Source organism: Tachyglossus aculeatus, chromosome 9, assembly GCF_015852505.1.
Source record: "Tachyglossus aculeatus isolate mTacAcu1 chromosome 9, mTacAcu1.pri, whole genome shotgun sequence".
NCBI lineage: Eukaryota > Metazoa > Chordata > Mammalia > Monotremata > Tachyglossidae > Tachyglossus > Tachyglossus aculeatus.
The window spans coordinates 59,421,969-59,449,151 of NC_052074.1; the positions used below are offsets into that span (position 1 = coordinate 59,421,969).

Genomic DNA, 27,183 nt, shown 5'->3' on the forward strand with positions numbered 1-27,183 from the left:
CCAAAGCCCGGGCTCTTTTCCACTGAGCCACGCCGCTTCTCTAGCTCCTCATTTGGCTGATGAGGCACAGAGAAGTTAAGTGGCTTGCCCAAAGTCACACAGCTGACAAGTGGCGGAGCTGGGATTGGAACCCACGACCTCTGACTCCCAAGCCCGGGCTTTTTCCACTGAGCCATGCTATTACTTACTGTATGGCAGTTTAACAGTCACGCAGGCTGAATCGATATGGTCACTGATGCCAAAGCGGTTCTCCGCCTTGATGCGGAATTGATATTCTTCTCCCGTGGTCAGCTTCATGACTTTAATCAAGTTTCTCGCAACTGTTGCCGAAACTTCAGTCCAGACCGCCGTGTTTGTCTCTCTCTTGAGTACAATATAGTTGGTCACTTGACTTCCCCCATCGTACTTCGGTGGCTGCCACTTCAAGGTGACACTTCCCTCCGTGATATCGCTAATTACGACTGGGCCCTCTGGGGGTCCAGGCCTATCCAGCACAACAATGTTAATAAAAGCTTTCGTGGTTCCACTGGAATTGGCTGCAGTGATGTCATACCTCCCGGTGTCAGCCGCGACACTCTCTTTAAGATTAATGGTGACGTTTTCGGCCGTGGTTTCAGTATTAAATCTTACGGTTCCTTTCACTGGGACGCCGTCTCTGGATAACGTTACCTTCGGCAGCGGTTTCCCAGAAATTGGAATGTCAACCTTAAGGTTGGATCCTGCCCTGACATATACAGTGTTACTTGGGAAATTCTTCATATCAATTTCAGGAGATTCTGGAAAACAAATATTACCAAAGTTAGATGACTGTTAAGTGGCAAAAAAAAAAATCAAATCTAAATGAAGGAAAACATTTCAAGCCCTATTTGAGACCATACCCAGTTGTTCTTTAACAAGAACAGGAAGCAGGAGTTCTTTTGGATCACTGAGCCCAGCTTGGTTTTCAGCAAACACCCTGAAGAAGTATTCGGAGTTTTCTCGGAGACCAGAAACAACGTGACGAGTGGTTTTTACAACTGCACATTTAACCCAGTTCTTCTGTCCTTTTTCTAGTGCTTCAACGATGTAGTGCTCGATTCGGCTGCCGCCGTCATGCTCCGGTTTGAGCCAAGTCAAAGAAATGCTGTCCTTGGAGACACTCGTCACCCCAAGTTTTTCAGGAGGGCTTGGTTTTTCTAGGAAAGAAAATAACATAGAAAGAAAAGGAAAATGAGTACAATGATCTGCTTAGCAGGTAGGCACTTTACTTATGGCAAGTGAGCACGATTAGCCTTTGATTTTCTGAAATGTCAAAATGAAAGCCATTCTTTTATTTGGGCTCTGATTTATCATTCATTTTGTACCAATTTTTGAACACCTCCCCCCTTCCCCACTCAAACTAAAGAGCATGTTAGTGTTTAACCAAATTTTATTTCTGTTAGAAAAAAAAGTGGGTTTGGTAAAGATGGAGGAGTTGAACAGGGGACAGGAGGGAGAGAGATCATGACAGATGTTTTTCAGCTTCATCAGTAAAATATTGGCCAGGTTATGTAAGCTCGTTGTGGGCAGGAAATGTATCTGTTTATTGTAATATTGTACTCTCCCAAGCCCTTAGTACAGTGCTCTGAACACAGTAAGTACTCAATAAATATGACTGACTGACTCATATGGAAAAATTCAGACTTGCCTAAACATAATAATGGTTTATATTTGTATCTTTCCCAAGCATTCCCTATCAATGATCTCCTTTGATCCTCATGACATCCCTAGGAGATCGGCAGAGGTAGGTATTATTTCCTTATTGTTTTTACAGGTGAGAAAACCAAGGATCAGAGAGGTGAAGTGACTTGCCAAAGGTCACGGAAGAGACCAGTGACAGAACTGGGACTAGAGCCCAACTCTCCTGACTTTTGACTTTTCCACCACACCACGCAACCATTTATTGGATACTGAAAAAAGATAATTGAAAAGACACAACTGTCACACAGAATTTATTTTTAAATAACCTCATTGGTCTTAAATCCTCACCCCTCCCCTTATTAGGCTGGACTAAGAAAATGACTTTTTCACTCAATTCAATCGTATTTATTGAGCGCTTACTGTGTGCAGAGCACTGTACTAAGCACTTGGGAAGTACAAGTTGGGACTTTTTGGGCCAGTAAAAATGCCTAGCACTAGCTACTATCACTTATTGCCCCAATCATCTATTATTAGTTTGACAGCGGCCACCTGCACAAGACAAAGCTAATGGGAGGTTGAAAAAGCATCACAAATTCCACCCAAATCTAAGCGGTGTTAATGATCCCTGAAATTATTAGCCATCCAATGACGGAGGGATTTGCTACTGATATATTCATGTCAGTTTAGCCCAGAGGTCTGAAGAGCATTCCCCATCTTGGGTTCTTTCCAACAAGGCATTCTTTGGGAAGATCTATGTCTACCGCGGAATCTTTCTCCTTCGGGCCATGGGAAGCTGATTTTGTTCCTTCATTCACCAAACCCAGACTTGGGGGAACTGCTCCGAGGCCACCGGGGTGAAACTGAGTCGGGGTGAGGGAGGGAAATGTTGATATTCCCTGTCAATCAGGTGAATATGCTGGCATCTAGTCTCCCGGGGCTCGCTCAGGAGAAAGATTAGTAATATGTTCTCCAGAAGGATTTATCCGGTCTGGGTGGCATGGTCCTTACTTTAGTTTGTTTCCTAATGATAGAACATCAATGCAATTTTCTTCTGAAGGAATGCCCCATGTAAAACCGACTGATGAACCGTGTGGGGGAATTTAGAAACTGATCTGTGTTGCTATGGGAACAATCCCATAATGAAGGGATTTCCCACCTCCAACTTGCCCCATGGTCCTGAACATTTACCCTGCCACCTTGTGACTCCTTATATGCTATAATGATGAAACTCTCCACCTCCCGATATAAGGGTATTTGTTAAGCACTTACTCCGTGCCAGGCACTGTAGTAGATAGATAGCTAGATAGTAGATAGATTAGAGAAGCAGCGTTGCTCAGTGGAAAGAGCACGGGCTTTGGAGTCAGAGGTCATGGGTTCAAATCCCGGCTCTGCCAATTGTCAGCTGTGTGACTTTGGGCAAGTCACCTAACTTCTCTGGGCCTCAGTTACCTCATCTGGAAGATGGGGATTAAGATTGTGAGCCCCCTGTGGGACAACCTTGTAACCTCCCCAGTGCTTAGAACAGTGCTTTGCACATAGTAAGCGCTTAATAAATGCCGTCATTATTATTATTATTATATAAGATATACACAGTCTGTCTCCCACTTGGGGCTCACAGTCAATCTCCATTTTACAGAAGAGGTAACAGACACAGAGAAGTGAAATGACTTGACCAAGGTCACACAGCGGACAGTGGAGGAGTTGGGATCAGAAACCAGGTCCTCTGACCTCCAGGCCTGTGATTTTTCCATTAGGCCACGCTGCTTCTCCATGTTCCCCAGACAATGTCTTAAGACACCCTACATAATTCTTCCAAAGCATACTTATTGTTTTTGTCCTGGTCAAGTGTACAATTTTAGCCACACGAATTTAAATACGTTTTGCGTATTTCAATTGGATGTCTACTTTCAGGCAACTGGGTGGATCATTGATCTGATTCAATGATGGCATTGTTCATAGTCTTTTGCTAATGTTCCAGAATTGAAAAAGCTTTACATTAGGGCATGTTATATAAATGCCTCTTTTGAAAGTAAAAATAAGCTGATATTTTTTAAGGCAAAACACAACTTAATTAAATGCATCCAGGTTATCCCCGTTAAATATGACCTCTTTAGCTATTTACAAAATTGGCAACTTACCTGTTATTTTCACTCCTTCCTTCGTGTCGGCCGGGACGCCAACTCCAAACTCATTTTCTCCAGCCACTCTGAAGTAGTAAACAGCACCTTCTTGTAGGTTGGAGATTTTGTAGGCAAGGCGATTACAGTTATTGGTAACAGAGACCCACGCTTTCATGCTGGCTTCCCGTTTCTCAATATGGTAGTTCTTCACAGGAGCACCACCATCATTTTCAGGAACGTCCCAGGATAACACTGCAGACTCTCTGGTTACCTCCTTTACGGTAACGTTAGCTGGGGGACCAGGAGAGTCAAGAACTTTGACAACCAAAGTCAGTGAAGCGGCGCTTACAACATTCTGAATTGTTAAGGTGTATTTTCCCGAGTCATTTCTGGTAGCCCTTTCGACGGTGAGCGATGTTCGAGTGTTGGTAGAGTCGATGCAAGCTCTGGTACGGAGATCGGAATCCGGTTTACTCCACATTACGTTGGGTACTGGCCTTCCTCGGAAAGGTACGGTTATTGTGAACGAGGCCCCAGCCTTGACAATCAAAGTCTTTCGCATTTCACTGTCGAGATCAAACACGGGTTCCTCCTCTCTTTCCTTGGCGACTTGAGGATCTGAAGTCTCACTTGGATCACTTGCCCCAACTTTGTTGATGGATCTCACTCTAAACACGTATTCAGCCCCTGACGTTAAGCCACTTAACGTGTATTCGGTTCCTCTTAAACTCAGAATCGCGGTTGACCAGTCGGTTTCGTCGGTCATCTTGTACTCCACAGTGTAGCCGGTGACCGGGGCCCCACCATCAAACAGCGGCTTCACCCAACTGATAGTTATGTTTGTCTTACCCGAGTCTACGATCTTAGGTTTAGACGGGGGAGACGGTAAGAAAACTGGATCTTCTGCCTTAGTCAGTGGTGTCGGTTCACTCGGAAGGCTCAGACCAGCGGCATTCTCGGCATAAACCCGGTACTCGTACTCACAGCCTTCCCGCAGTCCGGATGATTTCACTCTGAGATCGTACACTGGTTTTTTGTTCACTCGCACCCAGCGCAGGCTGTTTTTCTCACGCCGCTCAATCACGTATCCGGAGATTTCACTGCCGCCATCACTCTCGGGTCTTGACCAACAGAGGGTCATGAAATCCTTGGCCACCGAAGTGATCTCTACAGATGTGGGAGGGCTGGGAACCGTAAATGGGTCTAGTGCCTTTACTGCTACGCTCTCCAGGGGCTCACCGACACCGTACTTGTTGACGCCAATCACTCTAAAAATGTATTCATTGCCTCTGAGGAGTTTGGTGACTTTGCAGAAGGTGGTTCTCAGTTCTTCCTCGCAAATGGTCCAGGCAAGACGGCTCGTCTCACGCTTTTCCACAACGTAATAGTCAATGTTGGCACCACCGTCTTCTTGCGGGGGACCCCAAGAGAGTGAGCATTTTTCGGCCGTCAGGCCGCTGATCTCGAGGGGCCCCGCCGGAGGGCCGGGTCGATCAAGGACCTTGCAATTCACAGTCATCGATCGGGTTCCAGCGACGTTTTTGAGCGTAAGGATGTACTGACCAGAATCCCGCCTCACACATTCTTTGACAACCAGCATAGTGGTGCTGTCTGTGGAAACGATTTCGATTCTCGCTCTTTCCTCAATTTCTTTGCCATCCTTCGCCCAGGAAATGACCGGCAGGGGCCTCCCTGCAATATCTGCATTGATTTTCAGGGTCTCGCCAGCTTTGACCACCACTACGTCCCGGAAGTTGACGTCCATCATAATCCTTGGAGCCTCCATGTCATCTCTAACCGTAATGGGCCCAGTTGATTCAGATGGTTCACTCACCGAGTCCGCTGCATTCCTTGCCAAAACCCGGAACTCATAACGCTGATCTTCGGTGAGTTCGGTTACCTCGAAGTAAGTCTCCTGTACATTAGTAAAGTTGCACTTCAACCACCGGCCGTCTGGTAGCTCTCTGCGCTCAATGATGTACCCTGTGATCTTCGCCCCACCATCGTAACGGGGTTTGGTCCATTTCAGCGTGACCGATTTTCTCGTAATGTTGGTAACTTCAGGTTGGCCAGGAGGATCGCATGGGTCCCGGGCGGCCACCGGCTCGCATGACTTACTGCACTTGCCAATTCCCGCGATATTCTCAGCATAGACACGATATTCATACATCAGTCCTTCGTCCAGGCCTGTGACCTTCATCTGGGTATCAGCTATGAGGGTTTTATTTACTTTTGTCCAAAGAATGCTACTTCTCTCTTTATGCTCGAGGTGGTAACCGATGACCTGGCTTCCTCCATCGTTAACTGGCACTTGCCAACTTACGGTCATGGTGGATTTCGTTGCAAGGACAACTTTGGGGGTTCCAGGTGGTCCTGGAGGACTGAAAGGATATTCTGCAACCACTGCCGAGGAATCACTGTAGGTGCTCTTGCCGTAGCGATTCTCTGCACAGACCCGGAACTGATATTCACTGCCTGTAGTGAGACGGGATATCTTAATGGATGTCCTGGCCACGGCCTGGGAGACTACTTGCCATGCTGTGGAAGTGGTAACTCTCTTCTCAACAATGTAGTTGCTAATATGGCAGCCACCGTCGTACTCTGGAGGGCTCCAAGATATGGTTATGTTGTCGGAGCTCACCTCATCAATTTGGATAGGACCGGGAGGCCCGGGCCGATCCAGCACGACTACAGTTAAAGAGGCTGTTGTCGATCCGGCGCTGTTTGAAACGCACACTTCATACGTCCCAACGTCCTCTCTCGAAGCTTCCTTGATCGTCAGTGATGTCACCGTCTTTGTTGACTGAACATTCACCCTCGTGGTCTCTTTTAAGGCCTGCCCATCTTTCTGCCAACTTACAGAAGGTAGAGGTCTTCCCTTAAACGGCACATCGATCTTAAGTCCCTCTCCAGCTTTTACATTGAACGTATTGAAGAGAAGCTCAATGGAAGGTTTAATTTCAATATCCTTGGCGATTACTGGGACTCCGAGTTGTCTGGGATCACTTTTGCCTTTCTCATTGACGGCAGCCACCCTGAAGGTGTACTCTTCTCCCACGGACAGACCAGATATAGTTGCCTCGAGGGTCTTAACTTGTGTACAGGTGCTCCATTTTTCACTCCCTTTTGTTTGCATTTCCACCACGTAGCCAGTAATTTTACTGCCTCCATCACTTTCTGGTTTCTCCCATTTAAGCGTCGCGGTGTTGCGGGTCACATCTACAAGAGTCACTCTTCCAGGCGGGAGCGGTGGTTCAGACACTTTAACTGGTTCAGTTGTTTCTGCTGGCAAACCGATTCCATACTCATTTGCCGCCAAGACCCGGAAATAGTAAGTACTTCCTTCCTGCAGATTTTCAATCTTGAAGGAGTTTTTGGTGCAGTTATTTGTAACGGTGGCATAGGCTTTTCTCGTCGATTCTCGCTTTTCGACGATGTAGTTTGTAATTTTAGCACCACCGTCAATGAGCGGCGGTTCCCAAGACAGCACTACTGAATCTTTCTTCACCTCTCTCACGGTCAGATTCACAGGAGCACTCGGCGAATCCAGGACTCTGACATTCACAAAAGCGGTTTTGGAGCCACTGTTATTTTCTAGAGTCAGGTTATATCGGCCGCTGTCAAACCTGGTGACGTTATCGATGACCAACATGGTATAGGAGCTGGTCACCTCGATTTGAGCTCTTTCAGTGAGGGTGCCTTCTGCTTTTTCCCACTTGACTTCAGGTTCTGGTCTCCCTTTGATGGTGACAAATAAGCGCAAGGTGGCACTTGCACGCAGAACGACTACCTTTCTGAGATCCGCGTCAAGTTCTATTTCGGGAGGCTCAATCCTTTCAGTCACGAGGACTGCACCAGGGATAACAGCAGGCTCCCCGACACCTTCAGAGTTAATGGCACAGATGCGGAAGTTGTATTCACTATTCTCTTTCAGTTTGGTAACTGTGAACTTCTTTCCCTGAAGGCCCGTCGGCGGTGTACAGGTCACCCACTCATCAGCCGAAGCTTCTTTGGCCTCCACCACGTACCCCTTAACTGGGGCCCCGCCATCGTAGATGGGCTTATTCCATGCTAGAGATACGGAAGATCTGGAAGTGTCCGTCACTTTGGGATTGTTTGGCGGGCCCGGAGGATACAAGGCGTCGCACGCACGATAGAAGACAGACGGTTCGCTGGGTTCACCGACACCGGCAGCATTTTCCGCAGAAACTTTGAATTCATAGGAATGGCCTTCCGTGAGCCCCGTAACTCTGAATCGCGGGTCCGTCAGACTTTTCTTGTTGCACTTGGTCCACCTGATGCCATCTTTGTCACGCTTTTCAAGAATGTAACCCTCGATTTCAGCCCCGCCATCGTCCACCGGGCGATTCCACGTGACCACCATTGAGTCTTTTGTGATGGCTGAAACTTCCGGAGTGGAAGGCGGCCCTGGAGGCCTGTAGGGATTACAGGCCAGGATGGGCTCAGATTCGAGCGCTTCTCCGATTCCGTATTTATTCACCGCCATGACCCGGAAGATATATTCATTGCCTGGAAGGAGCTTGGTTACCTTATAGTTCAAGGCCTGTACGTCGGTTGAGACCTGGGTCCAGGACAGTCTACTTGTCTCCCTCTTCTCAATGATGTAATGCGAAATGCTGGCACCACCGTCGTGCAGAGGTGGGTTCCAGGCCAGGTAACATTTCTCGGCAGTGACCCCTGAAACTTTCAGAGGTCCCTCAGGGGGACCCGGTCTATCTAGGACTTTTACGGTGATCGGTATCGACTTGGCTCCACCCACATTACTGAGCTTCAGAACGTATTGACCCCCATCGGTTCTTACACAGTCTTTGACCACCAGGGTAGTTTTCTGAAGAGTAGATTTGATTTCCATTCTCGCCGTGGTCTCTTCCAGGTCCTTCCCGTCCTTCGACCACAGGACTTCAGGGATTGGCTTGCCGTGGATGTCGGCTTCAAGGACAAAGGTCTCTCCAGCCCGAACCACAATGACATCTCTGTATTTGGGATCCAGGGAAGCACTTGGTGCATCGATTTCATCTCTAGCAGTTATTGCCCCTGTGCTTTCTGACGGTTCACTGAAATTCCCCGCGGCATTTCTTGCAATAACTCTAAATTCGTACCTTTGGTTCTCTACAAGCCCCGTCACGGTAAATTCAGTTTCAAGTACATTGGTGAAGCTGGCTTTCATCCAGCGACCTTCAGGCAGATCTTTCTTCTCTACAATATATCCGGTTATTTTGCTCCCGCCATCATAGACAGGCTTTTTCCACTTAAGGCTGACTGAGTTCCTGGTAATGACAATGGCTTCTGGGCGACCAGGTGGGTCACAGGGGTCTCGGGCACAAAAGCATTCAGAGACTTTGCTAGGCTTGCCGACGCCAACGATGTTTTCTGCAGAAACTTTGAACTCATACTCGAGGCCTTCCTCGAGGCCGGTTGTTTTGAATTTGGTGTCTTGAATGAGGGCCTTGTTTAGTTTGGCCCAAAGAACGCTATTCTTTTCTTTCTGTTCGAGGTGGTAGCCAAGCACTTTGCTCCCGCCGTCGTTGACTGGCTCGTGCCACTGCACCATCATCTGGTCCTTTGAAATGGAGGTAACGAAAGGAGTTCCGGGTGGCCCTGGCACTTTAAAGGGATACTGTACAACCACGGGTTTGGAGTCCAGCGGGCTACTCTTCCCATATCTGTTTTCTGCAAAAATTCTGAACTGGTATTCGGTGCCTGTTTTAAGTCTGGTCACTTTAATTGTTGTTCTTGCAACTGTGGCTGAGACCATTTGCCAAGTTGTGGAGGTGGTGTCTCGTTTTTCCACAATGTAGTTGCTTATCTGACAGCCGCCCGTGTAGGCCGGTGGTTCCCAGGAAATGACCACAAAGTCAGCACTGATTTCATCAAACTGAACGGGCCCAACTGGAGGACCGGGCTTTTCCAAAACGATGACACTGAGGTTTTCTGTGGCCGTGCCTGCACTGTTCGACGCCGTGATGGTGTATTTGCCAAAGTCGTCCTTGTTGCTCTCTTTAATGTGCAAGATAGTTGACGTGGCCGTTTCCTCGACGTTTGTCCTGGTTGTCTGTTTGAGGGTCTCACCGTCCTTCTCCCAGGAAATCTTAGGTTTAGGTCGGCCCAGGACTGGTACTTCAATCTTGAGCTCTTCTCCAGCTTGGACGCTATAGGTGTTAAATGGCAGTTTAAAGCTGGGCGGAATAGTCAAGTCACTAGCTATCACGGGAATGCCAAGCAGTCTCGGGTCACTTTTCCCTTTCTCGTTGAAAGCCTTGACTTGGAACTGGTATTCGTGTCCCGAGCTCAAACCAGAAATCACGGCACTGCATACTTTGGACTCAGCGACCACGTTCCATTTCTCCGTCCCTTTTGGCTGCATTTCAACGACGTAGCCCAAAATCCTGCTGCCGCCATCGTGCTCGGGCTTCTCCCACGAGAGCGATGCGCTGGTCTGGGACACATCTGTGAGAGTGACCTTTCCTGGGGGCGAGGGCGGCTCGGCGGCTTTCACAGCATCGAGTGTCTCCACTGGGACCCCAACTCCGAATTCATTCTCGGCCATAACCCTGAAGTAATAGACTGCGCCTTCTGTGAGATTCTCCACTTTAAAGCTTGTTTTGCTACATTTAGCACTCACGTTGGCATACGCCTTGCGGGTAGACTCCCGTTTGTCGATGATGTAGTTCTTTATCTTTGCCCCACCATCGATGACAGGGGGCTCCCAAACCAGTGAGACTGAGTCTTTCCTCACTTCTTTGACCGCCAGATTCTGCGGGGGGCCTGGGGTATCGAGGACTTTCACGGTAACGAATGCGGATTTGGATCCGCTGCTGTTTTCCAACTTGAGAAGGTATTTCCCGGCATCATTTCTATCACAGTTGTCAATGGATAACTGGGTGTAGTTTAGACCCTTTTCAATTTGAACCTTATCGGTGAAATCGCCTTCCTCGCGAGACCAAGAGATGTCAGGCGTTGGTCGTCCTCTGAATGGAATGTGAATTCTAACCGAGCCGCCGGCCCTGACTACTATCCCCTTTCTCAGTTCTGAATCCAAGTCAAGTTCGGGAGCTTCCAGCTTGTCTTCAGGTTTAACGACATCAGGGATTGATGCAGCTTCCCCTATGCCCACTTTATTGAGGGCACAGACTCGTATTTTATACTCCTGGTGCTCGGTGAGCTTGGTAACCTCAAACCGGGTGACACGCAGCCCGGTCGGTGGAGTAACGACTTGCCATTCTTCCTCATCCGCCTTGCAGAGCTCCACTATGTATCCGAGGACTTCGCTGCCGCCATCATAAATTGGCTTGCCCCAGGCCAGAGTAATTGAACTTTTGGTGGTGTCCACGACGTGGGCATTTGTGGGTGGCCCGGGTTTGAACACGGGATCACAGGCCTTGTAGAAAGTCGTAGTCTGGCTTGGCTCCCCAATGCCGGCCGCGTTTTCTGCAGATACTCTGAATTCGTACTCGTGATCCTCTGTTAGTCCGGTGACTCTTAATCGCAAATCCGTTATCCGGCGCTTATTGCATTTGATCCATCGAATGCCACTCCGGTCCCTCTTTTCCACAATGTAACCGATAATCTCACTTCCACCGTCGTGATCCGGACGGTTCCAACAGACAGTCATGGAGTCCTTCGCAATGTTGGTGACTTCTAAGGACCTGGGTGGGCCCGGAAGTACAAAGGGATTCTTCATGAGCACTGGTTCAGACTCCAGAGGCTCGCCGACACCGTATTTGTTAACTGCCAGAATCCGGAAAATGTACTCATTTCCTTCCAAAAGCTTGATGACTTTCAGTGTGGTGGTTACCACTTCAGAGGCAACGATGGTCCAGGCAAGTCGACTGGTTTCTCTCTTCTCAACAATATAGTGAGAAATGTCACTGCCGCCATCATGGAGTGGTGGAGACCACGCTAGCAGACATTTTTCCGCAGTGACCCCGGTCACCTGGACCGGACCCTCTGGGGGTCCGGGTCTGTCTAACACCTTGACGTTGACTGGGAATGACTTGGTACCGGCCACGTTGGAGGCTCTTAAAATGTACTGGCCACCGTCGATCCTAATGGCATCTTTCACGATAACTAAGGCTCTGAATTCCGTGTTCTTTATCTCACATCGAGCCGTGTCCTCGAGTTCTTGATCTCCTTTGAACCACTCAATGGTAGGCAGGGGCTTCCCACGGACGTCAGCTTCCAGCCTGAAAGATTCTCCGGCATTTACAACAATTGTGTCCCTGTATTTTGGATCCATTGAGATCCTCGGCAGCTCAACTTCATCCCTGGCAGTTATTGGCCCTGTACTGTCAGAAGGTTTGCTTATGGCACCGGCAGCATTCTTTGCAATGACTCTGAATTCATATCGCTCGTCTTCGGTGAGGCCGGTTACGGTGAATTGAGTTTCGATGACATTGGTGAAGCTGGCTTTCATCCAGCGACCATCGGGCAAATCCCGTTTCTCTACAATATAACCGGTTATCATGCTTCCGCCATCATACGCGGGTTTGGTCCACTGAAGGGTGATCTCATTTCTCTTGACCATTATGGCTTCGGGGCACCCTGGGGGGTCACAAGGATCACGGGCCACGTAGCACTCCGAACTCTTGCTGGCTTTGCCTACACCCACGATATTTTCGGCGTAAACCCGGAATTCATATTCAATGCCTTCTTCAAGATTTACTGCCTTAAACTGGGTGTCGTGAATGAGAATCTTGTTTATCTTCGTCCACAAAATACTATTCCTTTCCTTTCTCTCCAGGTGGTAACCTAGGACAGGACTGCCACCGTTGTTTATCGGTTCGTGCCACTGGACAACCATAGAGTCTTTGGTCACGGCCGTTACAAACGGGGTGCCGGGAGGGCCTGGTTCTTTGTAGGGATACTGAGCTACGATTGGGTCAGATTCCAAGGCGAAGCTCTGCCCGTATCTGTTCTCAGCAAATATTCTGAATTGATATTCTGTGCCAGTTTTCAGTTTGGTCACTTTGAGAGTAGTTCTAGCAACGGTAGCCGAGACCGTTTCCCATAGCGTGGTGGTGGTATCTCTCTTATGCACGATGTAGTTGGTAATTTGGCAGCCGCCAGTGTATAAGGGGGGATTCCAAGACAGCGTGATACTTTCCGCACTTACGTCGTCAAACTTCACGGGGCCTCGTGGGGGATCGGGCTTATCTAGGGTTATAATTTCAATGGAGGCCGCCTTCTGGCCTACAACATTGGCAACTGTAATTCCATAAACTCCACCGTCATCCTTGTGAACTTCTTTAATGTTGAGGACAGTAAGGTCAGGCAGATCGGTCACATTAAGCCTCGTGGTCTGCTTCAGGGGTTGGCCATCTTTAGTCCAGGTAATAGTTGGTTTGGGACGCCCAGAAATTGGTACTTCTACCTTCAGGTCTTGTCCTACCTGTATACTGTAAGTGTTGAACAAAGGTTTTACATCTGGTCCAATGACCAGATCTTTGGCAACCACGGGGACCGCAAGGGATCTTGGATCGCTTCTCCCCTTTTCATTTACGGCCACTACTCTAAACAGATATTCTTCCCCTTGCGTTAAGTTGGTGATGACTGCTTCGAGGGCCTTCACCCGGGCACATTCTGACCACATGTCACTCTGTTTCGCTTGCATCTCGACAATGTACTGGAGGATTTTGCTGCCGCCGTCGTGTTCCGGCTTGGCCCAGCTTAGAGAGACGCTGTTTCTCGTGACATCGTCCACGGTGAGTTTCCTGGGTGGCTGTGGGACTTCGGCCACTTTAATCGGGTCGGTGGTGTGGGCAGGGACGCCAATGCCGTACTCATTCTCGGCTGTGACCCTGAAGAAGTAACTGCAGCCTTCTTGAAGCTGTTCTATTTTCCACGAGTTCTTATGGCAGTTGGTTACGACCGCAGCATAAGACTTCCTCGTGGCTTCGCGTTTCTCCACGATATAGTTCTTTATCTTAGATCCCCCATCCAACAAGGGAGGTTCCCACGTGATAGATACCGAGTCTTTGGTGATTTCGGTGACTCTGAGGTTCACAGGTGGACCTGGGGTGTCCAGGACCCTCACGGTGACGAAGGCCGACTTGCTGCCACTGCTGTTCTCTAAAGTGAGAGTGTATTTCCCACTGTCATATCTGTTAACGTTGTCAAGGACCAGAGAGGTGAAGCTACTGGTGACATCGATTATAGCAGCGTCCCGGATCTCACCGTCCGCTTTCCCCCACTTCACCTCCGGTGTAGGACGGCCCCGAATGGGAACAAATAGTCGTAAAGAACCACCTGCCCTTATGTTGATAACTTTTCTGAGTTCTAAGTCCAGATCGATGTCCGGCGCTTCCAATTTCTCTTCCACAATAATAGGCCCGGGCACGTCCGCATGCTCCCCAACTCCGGCTTTGTTAACAGCATAGATGCGGAAGTTATATTCATGCTTCTCCACTAACTTCTCTACTTCCATGTTGGTTTTCTTGATTCCGGTCGGAGGAGTGCAAATCGTCCAGTCGCCAACGCTTACATCGCATTTTTCAACAATGTAGCCCTGGATTTCACAGCCCCCGTCATAGGTCGGCTTGCTCCACGAGAGGAAGACGGAGGATCTTGTAACATCTATGGCTTTGGGGTTGTTGGGTGGTCCTGGCTTGTAAATGGGATCACAAGCTTTGTTGTAAGCAGACGGGGGACTGGGTTCGCTCAGGCCGGCAGCATTCTCCGCGGAGACCCTGAATTCATAGATGTGGTTTTCGATGAGGCCGGTAACTCTCAAGCGCAACTCTCCGATCAGACGCTTGTGGCATCTTGTCCACCGGATACCTTCCTTATCCCGTTTTTCAAGGACGTAGCCAAGGATTTCACTGCCACCATCTGACGCCGGTCTTTCCCAAACGACGATCATGGAGTCTTTGGTGATCGTCGTGACTTCCGGAGCCTTCGGTGCATCTGGTATCCCGAACGGATTCTTGGCAATGACTGGCTCAGATTCTAGAGGCTCGCTGACACCATACTTGTTTACGGCCATTATGCGGAAAATGTATTCATTTCCTTCGAGCAGTTTGGTCACTTTGCAGCTCAGAGTCTGCACATTGGAATCAACCACAGTCCAAACTAAGCGGCTGGTTTCTCTCCTTTCCACAATGTAATGTAAAATGTCACTGCCGCCATCCTGCAGCGGGGGTTTCCAGGCGAGCGTGCATTTTTCGGCGGTGACTCCTGACACCGCAACGGGTCCTTCGGGTGGGCCGGGACGATCGAGAACTTTGACGTTAACGGTGGCGGATCGCTCTCCCGCCACATTTTTCGCTTTCAGTACGTAATTCCCGCTATCTACCCGGACTGCTTCTTTCAGGCTGAGGCAGGTGGCAAAGTCAGAGCTTTTGATTTCCAAACGGGCCGTGCTGGTGAGGTCCTGATCACCCTTGGTCCATTGGATGGTAGGCACGGGCTTGCCGTAAACATCGGCGTCAATCTTGAAGGACTCACCAGCGTGAACCACGAGGGTCTCTTTATATTTTGGATCCATACTTATTCGAGGTGGCTCCACTTCATCTCTCACTGTAATCGCACCTGTGCTTTCAGAGGGCTCGCTGAACACCCCCGCGGCATTTCGTGCTATGACCCGGAATTCATATCTCTGATCTTCGACTAGGCCGGTTACCTCAAAATGAGTGTCGATGACGTTAGTGAAGCTGGCTTTCATCCAGCGGCCGTCAGGTAGCTCTTTCTTCTCCACCACATAGCCAGTGATCTTGCTCCCGCCGTCGTAGACAGGCTTCTTCCACTGGAGGGTCACAGAGTTCCTCGTGACGATGATGGCTTCCGGTCGACCCGGGGGATCGCATGGGTCACGGGCTACGTAGCACTCGGACACTTTACTTGGTTTGCCGACACCCACGATATTTTCCGCGCTGACTCGGAACTCGTACTCGATGCCTTCTTCGAGGCCAGTTGTTTTAAACTTGGTTTGCGGAATGGGGGTTTTGTTCAGCTTCAACCAGAGGATACTGTTCCGCTCCTTGCGTTCCAGGTGGTAGCCAATGACCTTGCTCCCGCCGTCATTGACTGGCTCATGCCATTGAACCTCCATGCTGTCTTTGGCGCAGACGGCAACGAAAGGCGTCCCAGGAGGTCCGGGGACATTGAACGGGTACTGGGCGACAATGGGCTCCGACATGAGGTAGGTGCTTTTCCCATACCTGTTCTCAGCTGCAATTCGGAACTGGTATTCGCAGCCAGTCTTCAGCCGGCAAGCCTTTATGGTGGTTCTTGCCACAGTTGCTGAGACAATCTGCCAGGTCGTCGTGGAAGTGTCCCTTTTCTCTACAATGTAATTATTGATGGAACTTCCACCGTCGTACTTTGGTGGTTGCCAAGAAATGGTAATGCTATCTGCTGTCACTTCCTCCATCTTTACCGGTCCAGTTGGAGGCCCTGGTTTGTCAAGGACGATGACGCTGAGGGTTTCGGTCGCTTGCCCCGCCGAGTTGGTGAGTTTAACTACGTATTGCCCGACGTCTTCCCGGCAGGCTTCCTTTATCGTGAGCAGGGTGTTGTTTTCGGCACTCTCTGCATTGACCCTTGTGGTCTGCTTCAGAGGGACATCATCCTTAAGCCAGGTGACAGACGGTTGGGGCCGTCCAACGAATGGGACATCAACCTTCAGATCTTCTCCTGCCAGAACGGTGAAGGTATTGTATAAGAGTTTGAAGGCTGGAGGAATGACAAGGTCTTTGGCAACAACTGGCACGCTCAGTTGTCGAGGGTCGCTGATTCCTTTTTCGTTCTGAGCTGAAACCCGGAACAGATACTCCTCCCCTTGAATTAACCCGGTAATGGTGGCCTCAGTCACTTTTACGGTCGCACAGGTAGCCCATTTGTCGCTGCCTTTGCTCTGCATCTCCACGATGTAGCCCAGAATCCTGCTGCCTCCATCGTGTTCTGGCTTCTCCCAAGAGAGGGTCACACTATTTCTCGTCACGTCCACCAAAGTTATCTTCCCCGGAGGGAGAGGCCTCTCGGACACTTTGACCGACTCCGTGGTTTCGGCGGGCAGGCCGATTCCGTACTCGTTCTCGGCTAAGACTCTGAAATAGTAGTTGCAGCCTTCTTGAAGCTGGTCGACTTTCCAGGAGGTCTTGTGGCAATTGGTGGCGACTGTGGAATAGGCTTTTCTTGTTGATTCCCGCTTCTCAATGATGTAGTTCTTTATTTTGGAACCACCGTCTATGAGAGGGGGCTCCCAAGTCAGGGTGACGGACGATTTGGTGACTTCCTTGATTTTCAAATTCTGTGGCGGTCCCGGCGTGTCGAGCACTCTGACGTTGACGAAAGCCGACTTGCTGCCGGAGCTGTTTTCTATGGTCAGCATGTATTTGCCACTGTCAAATCTGTTTACGTTTCCGACGATGAGCAGCGTGTAAGAGCTGGTCGATTCAATGCTGGCTTTATCCAAGGATTCGCCGTGTTCTCTTGTCCATTTCACTTCAGGCGCTGGTCTTCCTTTGATTGGAACGAACAGCCTCAGGGTGCAGCAGGCTCTGATGGTGACAACTTTCCGGAGATCGGCATCCAGTTCGATCTCGGGAGGCAGCAGTCTCTCTTCAGCCTTTGGCGTCCCAGGAACAAGGGCGGGTTCTCCGATCCCTTCCGAATTCATGGCGTAGATTCGGATTTTATATTCCTGATTCTCCTTGAGGTTGGTGATGGTAAAAGAAGTAGCTTTGAGTCCTGCCGGAGGAGTGACGATCTTCCACTCGTCTTCATCGGGGAGGGCGATTTCCACCAGGTAGCCCGTGATTTCCGAGCCGCCGTCGTAGATGGGCTTGTTCCAAGCAATGGAAATCGATGATCGGCTGGTATCGAGGACACGGGGGTTCCCCGGTGGGCCAGGTTTAAACACGGTGTCACAAGCTTTGTAAAACGGACTAGTGGGGCTGGGTGCGCTAATTCCAGCAGCGTTTTCGGCCATAATGCGATACTCATACTCGTGGCCTTCGGTTAGCCCTGACACTTTGAACCGCAGATCAGTGGTGGCTTTCTTGTTGCATTTCACCCAGCGATTTCCAGCTCTATCCCTCCGTTCTACAATATAATTGGTTATTTCGCTTCCGCCATCAGAATCAGGATGTCCCCAGCACACTATCATGGAATCTTTCGTGATGGCTGTCACTTCGGGAGTTTTGGGGGGATCTGGGGGTCCGTACGGGTCCACTGCAAGCACAGGCTCAGATTCCAGAGGCTCTCCAACCCCATATTTATTAACGGCCATGACCCGGAACACGTATTCGTTTCCCTTCAGTAGTTTATGGACCTTCAGTTTTGTCAGCTGAACTTCTGAGGCTACGTTTGTCCACGCCAGTCGGCTGGTTTCACGTTTCTGGACCACGTAGTGGTCAATCTTGGCACCCCCGTCGTCCAGCGGAGGCAGCCATGACAGAACGCACTTTTCTGAAGTCACCTCAGACACAGCTAAAGGTCCCTCTGGGGGACCTGGTCTATCAAGAACTTTGACGTGGAAAATGTGTTTGGCGAAGCCACCGGGATTAGAAGCAGTAAGTGTATACGCTCCTCCATCTCTTCTGGAAGAATCTTTGTTGACCAGAACGGTGGAGAAATCTGCTATTTTGATTTCTAGTTTTCCCGAGCCTTCGACTACCTTCTCGTCTTTGGTCCACTCCATGGTCGGTGGTGGGCGGCCGGAAACATCAGCCTCAAGCTTGAACACTTCACCCGCTTTTAAGGTGATGGTGTCTTTGAACTTGACATCCACCATGATCCTCGGCGCTTCGATGTCGTCTCTGCAAGTTATGGCGTCTGATGGCTCAGATGGAGGACTGATCGCGCCGGCGGCATTTTTGGCAATCACGCGGAACTCATACCTGGCGTCTTCTGTTAAACCACTTACGGTAAATTCGTTCTCCAGGATGTTGCTGAAATTGGCCTTCAGCCAACGGCCGTTGGGAAGGTCTCGCTTTTCAACTATGTAACTGGTTATCTTAAAGCCTCCAGTATACTCCGGCTTCGCCCATTTAAGTGATACTGTATGCCTAGTAATGTTGAGAGCTATTGGCTTCCCGGGTGGATCGATGGGGTCCAAGGCAAACATGGGCTCAGATGGTTTGCTCGGTTTACTCTTGCCGGCCAGATTTTCTGCAATCACCCGGAACTCATAGGCAATGCCATCTGTAAGGCCACTTGACTTGAAAATATTGCCTGGCACCAGGGCCTTACTCACAGTCTGCCAGATAATGCTATTTCGTTCTTTCCTTTGGACGTGGTACCCCAAAATTGGACTGCCACCATCAGAGAGGGGCTCGTGCCAGCTGATGGTCATGGACTCTTTGGTGACGGTGGTTACTTGCGGTGTGCCAGGAGGGCTTGGCACCTTAAATGGATAGTTGGCCACCACTGATGCCGAAATGACTCCGGGTCCCACTCCATATCGGTTTTGCGCCTTGACCCGGAACTGGTATTCCATTCCAGTGGTGAGGTGAGTTGCTTTGTAGGTGGTGCGTATAACAGTGCTGGCTAGCTCAACCCAAGTGGTACTGTCAGTTTGGCGCATTTCTACCACGTAGTTGCTTATGGGTACTCCTCCATCATTCTCTGGCACTTCCCAAGAGAAGGTGACAAAGTCAGACGAAACCTCGTCAAACCTGATAGGTCCCGGAGGTCCTGGGATATCGTGGACCTCAACCATGATGACGTCGCCAACCTCCCCGACGATGTTTCTGGCCGTCAGCGGGTACGGGCCACTGTCGCTCCTCGTGCATTCACCAATGTTCAGGATGGTCGAAGTGGCAGTGTTTTCAAAATTGACCCTCTGCGTTTGTTTCAGGAGTTGATCCCCCTTCTTCCAAGTGACGGTGGGTTTAGGTCGGCCCAGCACGGGGATCTCCACTTTGATGTTGTCGCCAGCTCTGGCGATGACCAATTTTTGGTAAATACCCCGCAGGTCCAGTTCTGGAAGCATCGTCTGCTCTTTGACGGTCACGGGCCGGCTTTCTCGGGGGGCGCTCCGGCCAGCGCTGTTCACTGCCATGACTTGGAAGGTGTATTCCTCCCCTTCGGTCAGATTCCTCACCACGCACTCGAGTCCTTTCACTGTCGTGATGTGGGTCCACTGGTCAGAGCCTTTTCTCTGGGCTTCAATCACGTAACCCGTTATCTTGCTACCTCCATCGTGCTTGGGCTTTGGCCAAGCCAGGCTGACCGTGCTCTTGGTTACGTCCATAATGTTGAGGCTTTCGGGTGGTAGCGGCGCCTCGGAGGCCCTGACTGGCTCGGTGGTTTCCGCTGGTTCCCCTACTCCGTATTCATTTTCTGCCATCACTCTGAAGAAGTATTCACATCCTTCCATCAGCCCGGTAACCTTGAAAGTGCACTTGTGACACTTGGTCGTGGCTGTGGAGTAAGATTTCCGCGTAGCTTCCCGTTTTTCCACGATGTAGTTGGTAATGCGTGATCCCCCGTCTATTAGAGGTAGGTCCCAGTGGAGGGTGACACTGTCCTTGGTGATGTCGGTGGGTCTCAGATTAAGTACCGGTCCTGGGGTATCCAGAACTCTCACGTTGACGAAGCCACTCTTCTTGCCGGCAGCGTTTTCGATGGTCATGACAAACTTTCCAGTGTCATATCTATTGCATTCTGGGATAATCAAGAGCGTGAAGGATTCTGTGTTGTCGATATTGGCCCGTGTCTTGAGGTTGATGCCGTCTTTCGTCCACGTGACTTCGGGTGCCGGACGACCTTTGATAGGCACAAATATTCTAATGCTCAGCCCCGCCCGAACAACAAGTGTCCTCCTTAGTTCGGCATCTAATTCGAAATCAGGAGCCAGTTCGCGTTCTACGATTTCAACATTTGGAATAACCGCTGGTTCCCCAACACCCGCGTCATTGACGGCGCTGATTCTGAAGTTGTATTTTTCTTTGGTCTGAAGGTCGGGAACCACGAACTGAGTGATCCTGAGGGCAGTCCCTGTCGTGTCTTTCACCCAGGCCTCGTCACCTTCCTTCTGATGCTCCACAATATAGCCGATGATTTCCAGTCCTCCGTCGTAATGAGGTTTACCCCACGCCAAAGAAGCTGATTTCTTGGTAGTGTCGGTCACATGAGCATTCGAAGGTGGCCCAGGTGGATCTATAATGGCAAAACGTTCAGAGAAACGCATTACATAAGGCACGCTCCGGCATGCTTTAGTGTTTATTAAACGCTTGAGATGTACAGAGCACTGTGCTAGGCCCTCGGGAGCGAACCGTAAAGAAGGGCCTTACTTCATGGATTTCACAATCTAGTGGGGCCTATAACCTCAGTATTCTGAGGTGAACGTGCAGGTGGTAAAAGAGGATATTGACCTGTACCCACGCCAGCACTCAGAACAGTGTTGGACACATAGTAAGCGCTTAAATACCAAACCAAAAAAATACGTACATGCTGTATCCTTGATCAGAACTGGAGTGGAAGCATCACTTGGAGGGCCAATGCCTGCCTTGTTTTCTGCACTGACACGGAATTCATAGGTGTTTCCTTCTTGGAGTCCGCTCACTTTGCATCGGAGATCTGAAATGGGGGTCTTGGTTGCTCGCACCCATCGCAAGCCTTTCTTTTCCCTCCTCTCCACGTGGTATCCAGTGATCTCACTGCCGCCATCATCGATCGGCCTCTTCCAGCACACGGTTGCCGTGCTTTTAGTTATATTTGATACCTCGGGTTTTCCAGGAGGGCCAGGGGGACCTATGAAAACACAGAAATGTTGAGAAACACACATATACGTTTCAAGTTTTCCTGGAACTCTTGCTTAAAAAAAAATGGTTCTACTCACCAAATCGGTCCACCATTTTGACCGGTTCTGATTGCACGGGTTCACCCTTGCCATATTGGTTCACAGCTGAGACCCGGAAGAGGTATTCGTTTCCTTGGATCAGCTTGGTAACCACATGCCTGCAGGGCACAATATCTTCAGCAACTACGGTCCACAAAAGACGGCTGGTTTCTCTCTTTTCCAGGACGTAAGACTTAATCGGTGAGCCTCCATCTTCCAGAGGAGGCGTCCATGCGAGCGTAGCTTTCTCGGCTGAGACGTTGCTGACTTCAATAGGCCCAGGGGGTCCAGGAACATCTAATACTGTCACCCGAACGTGCTCCTCTTTAGTCCCAAAGGGATTGCTTGCGGTAATCGTGTATTCTCCTGCATCTTTTCTGGAGGCGTATTTGACACTAAGTCTAGAGGAGGTTGGAGTAGAACTGATCTGAACGATGTCTGATGGTCTAAAATCCTTTCCTGCTCGTGACCAGCCTGATTTGGGAAGGGGTTTCCCCAAGATGCTGATGGCATTCAAGACAATAGTATCCCCTGCTTTGACTGTTAGGCCGTCCTTTAGAGTTGGATCCAGGACAATGGAAGGTGCCTCTGTAAGGAAAGGAAGATATTTTCATGAGAGAATAGAAATGGCCACTTCCATAGATGAACGTACATCATTTGAGTTGCAGTTCCAACAGACATACCGTATTCATCTTGGCAGGTGATGGTGTCTGTGCTTTCTGAGGGAGGACTGATAGCCCCAGCGGTATTCTTGGCTCTAATTCTGAATTCGTATTTTCCACCCTCAACCAGGTCAGTTACGGTAAAGGCACAGTCTGGGACGTTAACGTGGTTAGCCTTCATCCAAGACTTAGAGGGCAGGTCACGCTTTTCCACTATGTATCCGGTCAGCTTATGGCCTCCGTCGTATTTTGGTTCAGTCCAGATGAGAGTCACGGAATTTCTCGTTACATTAATAACCTCAGGCTTGCCAGGAGGGTCTAAAAATCAAAATGTGGCAGAGGTCACACCAAGAACAATGGATATAAGTGCAGAAAATAAGTCAATTGCTCAGTGGCACGCGTTGAACACCTACAGTTCCAAACACTGTACCAAGTGCTTGGGATGGTACCACGGAGTTTGTATACCTGATCCCTGCCCTAAAGAGTTTACAATCTAGTGTAGAGATAGGTACACTGAGAGAAATTCAGATAGGAGGAAGTAATAGAGTATATGAATTTGTATATTAATATCACAGGGGGTTGTTATTACCCAAGTGCTCAGGTGGTGTGGAAGTGCCTGAGTGACAGTTGAGGGATAAGAAATGAATTGGGGAAGGCCTCCTGCAGTGGATGTGATTTGAGAATCACAGCAGCGTGGCCTAGTGGAAAGATCCCAGGCCTGGGAGTAATAATAATAATAATAGCAATTATTAAGCGCTTACTATGTGCAAAGCACTGTTCTAAGCGCTGGGGAGGTTACAAGGTGATCAGGTTGTCCCGCGGGGGGCTCACAGTCTTAATCCCCATTTTACAGATGAGGTAACTGAGGCACAGAGAAGTTAAGTGATTTGCCCAAAGTCACACAGCTGACAATTGGCAGAGCTGCAATTTGAACCCATGACCTCTGACTCCAAAGCCCATGCTCTTTTCCACTGAGCCATGCTCCTTCTCTAATAGGACCTAGGTTCTAATCCTGGCTCTGTCAATTAATAATAAGCATAAACAATAACATTGATGGCATTCGTTAAGCACTTACTATGTGCCAAGCACTGTTCTAAGCGCTGGGGGGCGGATACAGGGTAATCAGGTTGTCCCACATGGGGCTCACAGTCTTAATCCCCCTTTTACAGATGAGGTAACTGAGGCCCGGAGAAGTTAAGTGACTTGCCCAAAGTCACACAGCTGACAAGTGGCAGAACCCATGACCTCTGACTCCCGAGCCCAGGCTCTTTTCACTGAGCCACACTGCTTCTCTATAATAACATTCCACCTGACCTGAGCGGGGACTTGAACTCTGGACCCTCAGATTAAAAATCTGATGCTCTACTGACTGAGCTATCTGGGCTCTAAAATAATGATGGCATTTGTTAAGTGCTTACTATGTGTGAAGCACTGTTCTAAGCACTGGGGGGATACAAGGTGATCAGGTTGTCCCACAGGGGGCTCACAGTCTTAATTCCCATTTTACAGATGAGGTAACTGAGGCCCAGAGAAGTGAAGTGACTTGCCCAAAGTCACACAGCTGACAAGTGGCAGAGCCGGGATTAGAACCATGACCTCTGACTCCCAAGCCCGGGCTCTTTCCACTGAGCCACGCTGCTATGTGACCTTGGGCAAGTCACTTACCTGCTCTGAGCCTCCATTTCCCCATCAGTAAAATGGGGATTAAATTCAATCCTGTTCTCCCTCCTATTTAGATTGGGCGTTCTGTGACAAACACGGTGTGTCCAACCGGATTATCTTGTATCTACCCTAATGCTCAATGCAGTGCTTGGCATATAGTATAAGCACTGAACAAATACCATTAAAAAAAAGAATGGCTGTGAAAAGATGAGGGAATCGTGATCGCCATCATCATTGGTACCTGTTGAGTGCTTACTATGTGCAGAGCACTGTACTAAGCGCTTGGGAGAGTTGGTAGATGTGTTCCCTGCTTACAACGAGCCCCGATGTGTCAGACATGAGACAGGAGTGAGTTCCTGGCAAGGGTTAGGGGGAGAGCAAGCAGTCAGTGGAGGGAGAGATGAGGACAAGGCACAGTGATGAGATTAATGAGAGAAATGAGTAGTGTTGGCTGGAATGTCAAGGGAGTCGAGAATGGATGAGGTGTGGATATGAGTGTCTTGAGTGCCTTAAAGCTAATGGTCTGGAGTCTCTGCTTGATGAGGAAAGGAATGGGCAATCACTGGGGCTTTTTCCAGAGTGGAGCTGGGTGCAGAGCAGTGTTTTAGCAAAAATGTTCCAGGCGGCAGACTGGAGAAGGGAGAGACCGGAGGCAAAGGAGGTCAGGGAGGAGCCTGATGCAATCATATAGCTGGGATACTACAACTGCCTGGACCAACGTGATAAACTGCATTTGGACAGGGGGTAATGGGGTGGAGAGGGGATCTCGGAAATGGGGAGGAAGAACCGCCAGGAATTAGGTGAATTTCTCACTCTTCCGCTGTCTTACCGATTGGATCGAGGGCCACAACCGGCTCAGATGGCAGACTCGGTTTGCCTACTCCTGCCAAATTGATGGCCATGACTCTGAATTCATATTCAAGACCTTCAGTTAATCCTGTCACCCTGAAGTCTTTCATCCTAATAGGAGTCTTGTTAGCTCTCTTCCACATGAGACTGTTTCTCTCCTTGAATTCAATATGATATCCTACAAAGGAAACAGAGGTCTTTAGATAGGACTCACAAGAGGGACAGTTGTAAGGTTGCCTTAATGTTTATGAATCACATTTTCAAATCAGAGTTTTCATCTCAGGTGATTACTCTGGTCACATGCAACTACACAGCTTGCGTCTTAAGGGCTTAGCACAGTGCTCTGCACACAGTAAGTGCCCAATAAATACGATTGAATTAATAAATGAATCTTGCTTCTCCCCACCAAATAAGGTTTTGGGGAGTGCAAAGGAACATGCTCCTTTTTCCCTCAGCGTGATCACTGCACTCTCTGTTGAAAGCTTGACCTGATAAAAATAGTTAACTGATGGTCAGTCACTGATACACATTCAATACATCCTCAGGACAAGGGCAGTGTACTAAGCGATGAGTGTGGATTTTCAGAGAAATGGGGAGAATTTTTCCAGATCTGCACAAATGATATTCTAAGAAAGTAGTTGGATCTAACTCATCCATCAGAAAAAAGGCTTGACTGTAGGAAACGTGGAGAAAGTGGGTCAAGACTGTGAGTCAGAACAGTACCTGTGATAGGTGAGCCTCCTGTTTTTTTCGGGTCAGTCCAAGTTAGAGACACAGCATCCTTACTGACACCAACGATATTCGGGGGCGGAGGGGCATCTGGTACATCTGGGAAAAGATACAACGAAGGGAGATTATAGCAAAAGAACACAACACAAACAATGCTATGCTTTCTGATTCTGAACTTTGTGGCTCATACCAAATGGATGCTTGGCGACCATAGGCTCGGATTTAAGGCCCTCGCCTACTCCGTATCTGTTTTCAGCACTGACTCGGAAGGTGTACTCCAGCCCCTCATGCAGTCTCGTAACCCGGAAGGTTGTTTTCTGGACAGCTGAGGCACATGTCACCCACTTGTTGTTGACGTTGTCTCTCTTCTCTAGGATGTAGTTGGTGATTTCAGAGCCTCCGTCGTCCTTTGGAGGGCCCCATTTTAAGGTCATGGCTTCTGCTGTGACGTCGTCAAATTTGATTGGCCCAGTAGGTATGCCTGGCTTCCCAACCACTTTTATGGTTAGGGTTCCTTCCTTACTGCCAGCAACGTTTTTCAACGAGATTGTGTACTTGCCGGCATCAGATTTTTGGCAGTCATGCACCACGAGAGTAGTGTTAACGGCCGTAGACTCAACACCGATTCTCTTGTCAGCTAGCAGCGGGTCTTCTCCTTTTTTCCAAGTTACTGCAGGTGTTGGCTTGCCTTTTATTGGAATCTTGAGACGGAAGTTACTGTTTTCTTTAGCCAAGTAGCACAAATCAGGTAGGTCTCTTAAATCAAGGTCAGGAGCCACTGTTTATTAAAAAGAGGTGAAGTAATTAGTATTTTAAATTTGGAAAATGGTTTTTTTTTCTAAACAAACATTCTACGTTTCAACGTAAAGTTTCAACATATCAATAAACGAGAAATTCTCGAAACAGTGCCTTACAAGAAGAATAATTTGCGGAGGTGGGAAGGTACTTACCGACATCATCCTTTGCTACAACGATGATTTCGCTTGGGGTTCCCTCTCCGTTCTCATTCTCGGCTCTCACTCTGAAAGTGTACTCCTTGTCTTCTTTCAGATCTTTCATAGAGAACTGGAGGTTCGGTGATCGCATGACCTGTTGCCATTTATTTTCTTCTGTCAGGAAGTCCACTACGTAACCAGTAATTCGACTTCCCCCATCACTACGAGGCTTCTTCCATCCAAGGTTACACGATGATTTCGTTACGGACAAAATCTTCAGGTCCACCACTGGACCAGGGGTTTCTAAATAACAAAGAAAGAAATCTTGGCTAAGTCGGAGCTCCCCATGGCAGAGTTAAGATGCTTTCCATAACCACTTGGGTTTAAACCCCATTTTCTCACCAGAGGCTTTCACCGCATCACGTGTCTCTCCGGGGTCTCCAATGCCATACTCGTTTTCAGCAAAAATTCGGAAGAAATAGGATTTTCCTTCCTCTAGATTAGGGACTCTGAAACTTGTTTTGGGACACTCAGTTGTCACCGTGGACCATGACTTTCTCTCTGCATCCCGCTTTTCGACAATGTAATTGATGATAGGGCTGCCACCATCAATGATGGGAGGGTCCCATGTAACATGAGCTGAATCTTTGCATACTTCCTTAACGGTCACGTTGACTGGTGGCCCTGGCGTGTCTAGAGAAAAACAAAATGAAAACTCCCTTTAGCGTGACCAAGAAAGAACATCCAGTAGAGTTTCTCATTGT

At 49.0% G+C, this 27,183-nt stretch overlaps 1 protein-coding gene across 1 annotated transcript in view; it reads right to left on the reverse strand.

The window, feature by feature from the left end:
• TTN (titin) overlaps nucleotides 1–27,183 on the reverse strand; it is a 326,517-nt gene that overhangs the window by 32,898 nt on the left and 266,436 nt on the right. The window contains exons 147-157 of the mRNA XM_038751738.1: nucleotides 26,822–27,112; nucleotides 26,435–26,722; nucleotides 25,675–26,262; nucleotides 25,479–25,583; nucleotides 24,736–24,933; nucleotides 22,266–22,562; nucleotides 21,583–22,170; nucleotides 21,192–21,494; nucleotides 3,798–20,900; nucleotides 879–1,175; nucleotides 189–776 (exon numbers count right to left, since the gene is read on the reverse strand). Of these exons, the coding sequence (XP_038607666.1) occupies nucleotides 189–776; nucleotides 879–1,175; nucleotides 3,798–20,900; nucleotides 21,192–21,494; nucleotides 21,583–22,170; nucleotides 22,266–22,562; nucleotides 24,736–24,933; nucleotides 25,479–25,583; nucleotides 25,675–26,262; nucleotides 26,435–26,722; nucleotides 26,822–27,112 (20,646 nt within the window). The remainder of the gene's footprint in view (nucleotides 1–188; nucleotides 777–878; nucleotides 1,176–3,797; nucleotides 20,901–21,191; nucleotides 21,495–21,582; nucleotides 22,171–22,265; nucleotides 22,563–24,735; nucleotides 24,934–25,478; nucleotides 25,584–25,674; nucleotides 26,263–26,434; nucleotides 26,723–26,821; nucleotides 27,113–27,183) is intronic.